At 60.8% G+C, this 979-nt stretch overlaps 1 protein-coding gene across 1 annotated transcript in view; it reads left to right on the top strand.

The window, feature by feature from the left end:
• Window positions 1-42: 42 nt before the first annotated feature.
• The window catches only part of NUDT17 (nudix hydrolase 17), a gene marked incomplete at its 5' end in the record, with an annotated part of 1546 nt that continues 609 nt past the window's right edge, over window positions 43-979 (top strand). Inside the window, 3 exons of the mRNA XM_006764201.2 lie at window positions 43-147; window positions 363-461; window positions 667-803. Coding sequence (XP_006764264.1) covers window positions 43-147; window positions 363-461; window positions 667-803 — 341 coding nt within the window. The remainder of the gene's footprint in view (window positions 148-362; window positions 462-666; window positions 804-979) is intronic.

Here is a 979-nt window from a genome sequence, read left to right as displayed (position 1 = left end):
GAGGGGCCCAGGCCTCGGAGGTCAGGCCTGGCGTGACCCGGCCTCTCCCTGCAGCTGCTGGACGCAGGCCTCCGAGAGCTTTGGGAAGAGAGTGGACTGCAGCTGCCCCAGGGCCAGTTCTCGTGGGTCCCCCTGGGGTTATGGGAGGTGAGACAGGGGCCTACCTAACCCAGAACCCCCACCCCTTCCACCCCACCAGAGGCCGGGGAACAGCCAGGCCTGCCTTTGGAGAGTGGGTGGTCTGGAGTTCCCAAATCCTCACCTGTCCCTCCGGCGCCATCTCTACCCTCCACTTCCTCAGCTGTATTGCCAAAGCCTCAGGAAGAGACAGGAAGTTCTCATTTTTGCCATTTTCTTCTTAGTCCGCCTACCCTCCTAGGCTGAGCTGGGGTCCCCCCAGATACCATCACATCGTTCTCTACCTGCTGGTGGTCTCCCAGGAGTCGCAGCAGCAGCTGCAGGTAGGGCTGGCGGGGGAGGAAGGGTACCGGCTCCGGAGGCCCAAGCAGGCTGGTCTCACTGTGACTAAGGTGGGGGTTCAGGGGGTGTCAGGGGGAGCCTTCCTCCCAGCCCCAAGTTCCTCTCCCTCCACCAGTGGGGAGGTTGTGATCAGAGCAGGCCTCCTGTCAGAGGCCATGATAGAGAGATCCACGTGTCTGGCCCCAGGCCCGTATCCAACCAAACCCAAGTGAGGTGAGCGCCTTCCTGTGTCTGGGCCCAGAGGTAGCAGCTGCAGTGGCCGCCTCCGAGGATGGGACAGAGGCACCCAGACCTCTCTCCCAGGACCTGCCACCCTCTGTCGTGTAAGTAAGAGCTGCTCCCTGACCCTCCAACACACACACATTGAAAAACTCAGCTTGTTTCCTGGGGGTGAGGGGGACTTGAGTGATGGGAGAGATTAGGGGGCGAGTTGGTCAACTGATAATGAAGAGAACACAGAGGTCAAAGACATTGTCCTTCCAAACGCCAAGGCTTCCTG

The sequence above is a fragment of the Myotis davidii genome, unplaced genomic scaffold, assembly GCF_000327345.1.
Source record: "Myotis davidii unplaced genomic scaffold, ASM32734v1 scaffold401, whole genome shotgun sequence".
NCBI classification, from domain to species: Eukaryota; Metazoa; Chordata; class Mammalia; order Chiroptera; family Vespertilionidae; genus Myotis; species Myotis davidii.
This window is presented reverse-complemented; position numbering and strand designations above follow the sequence as displayed.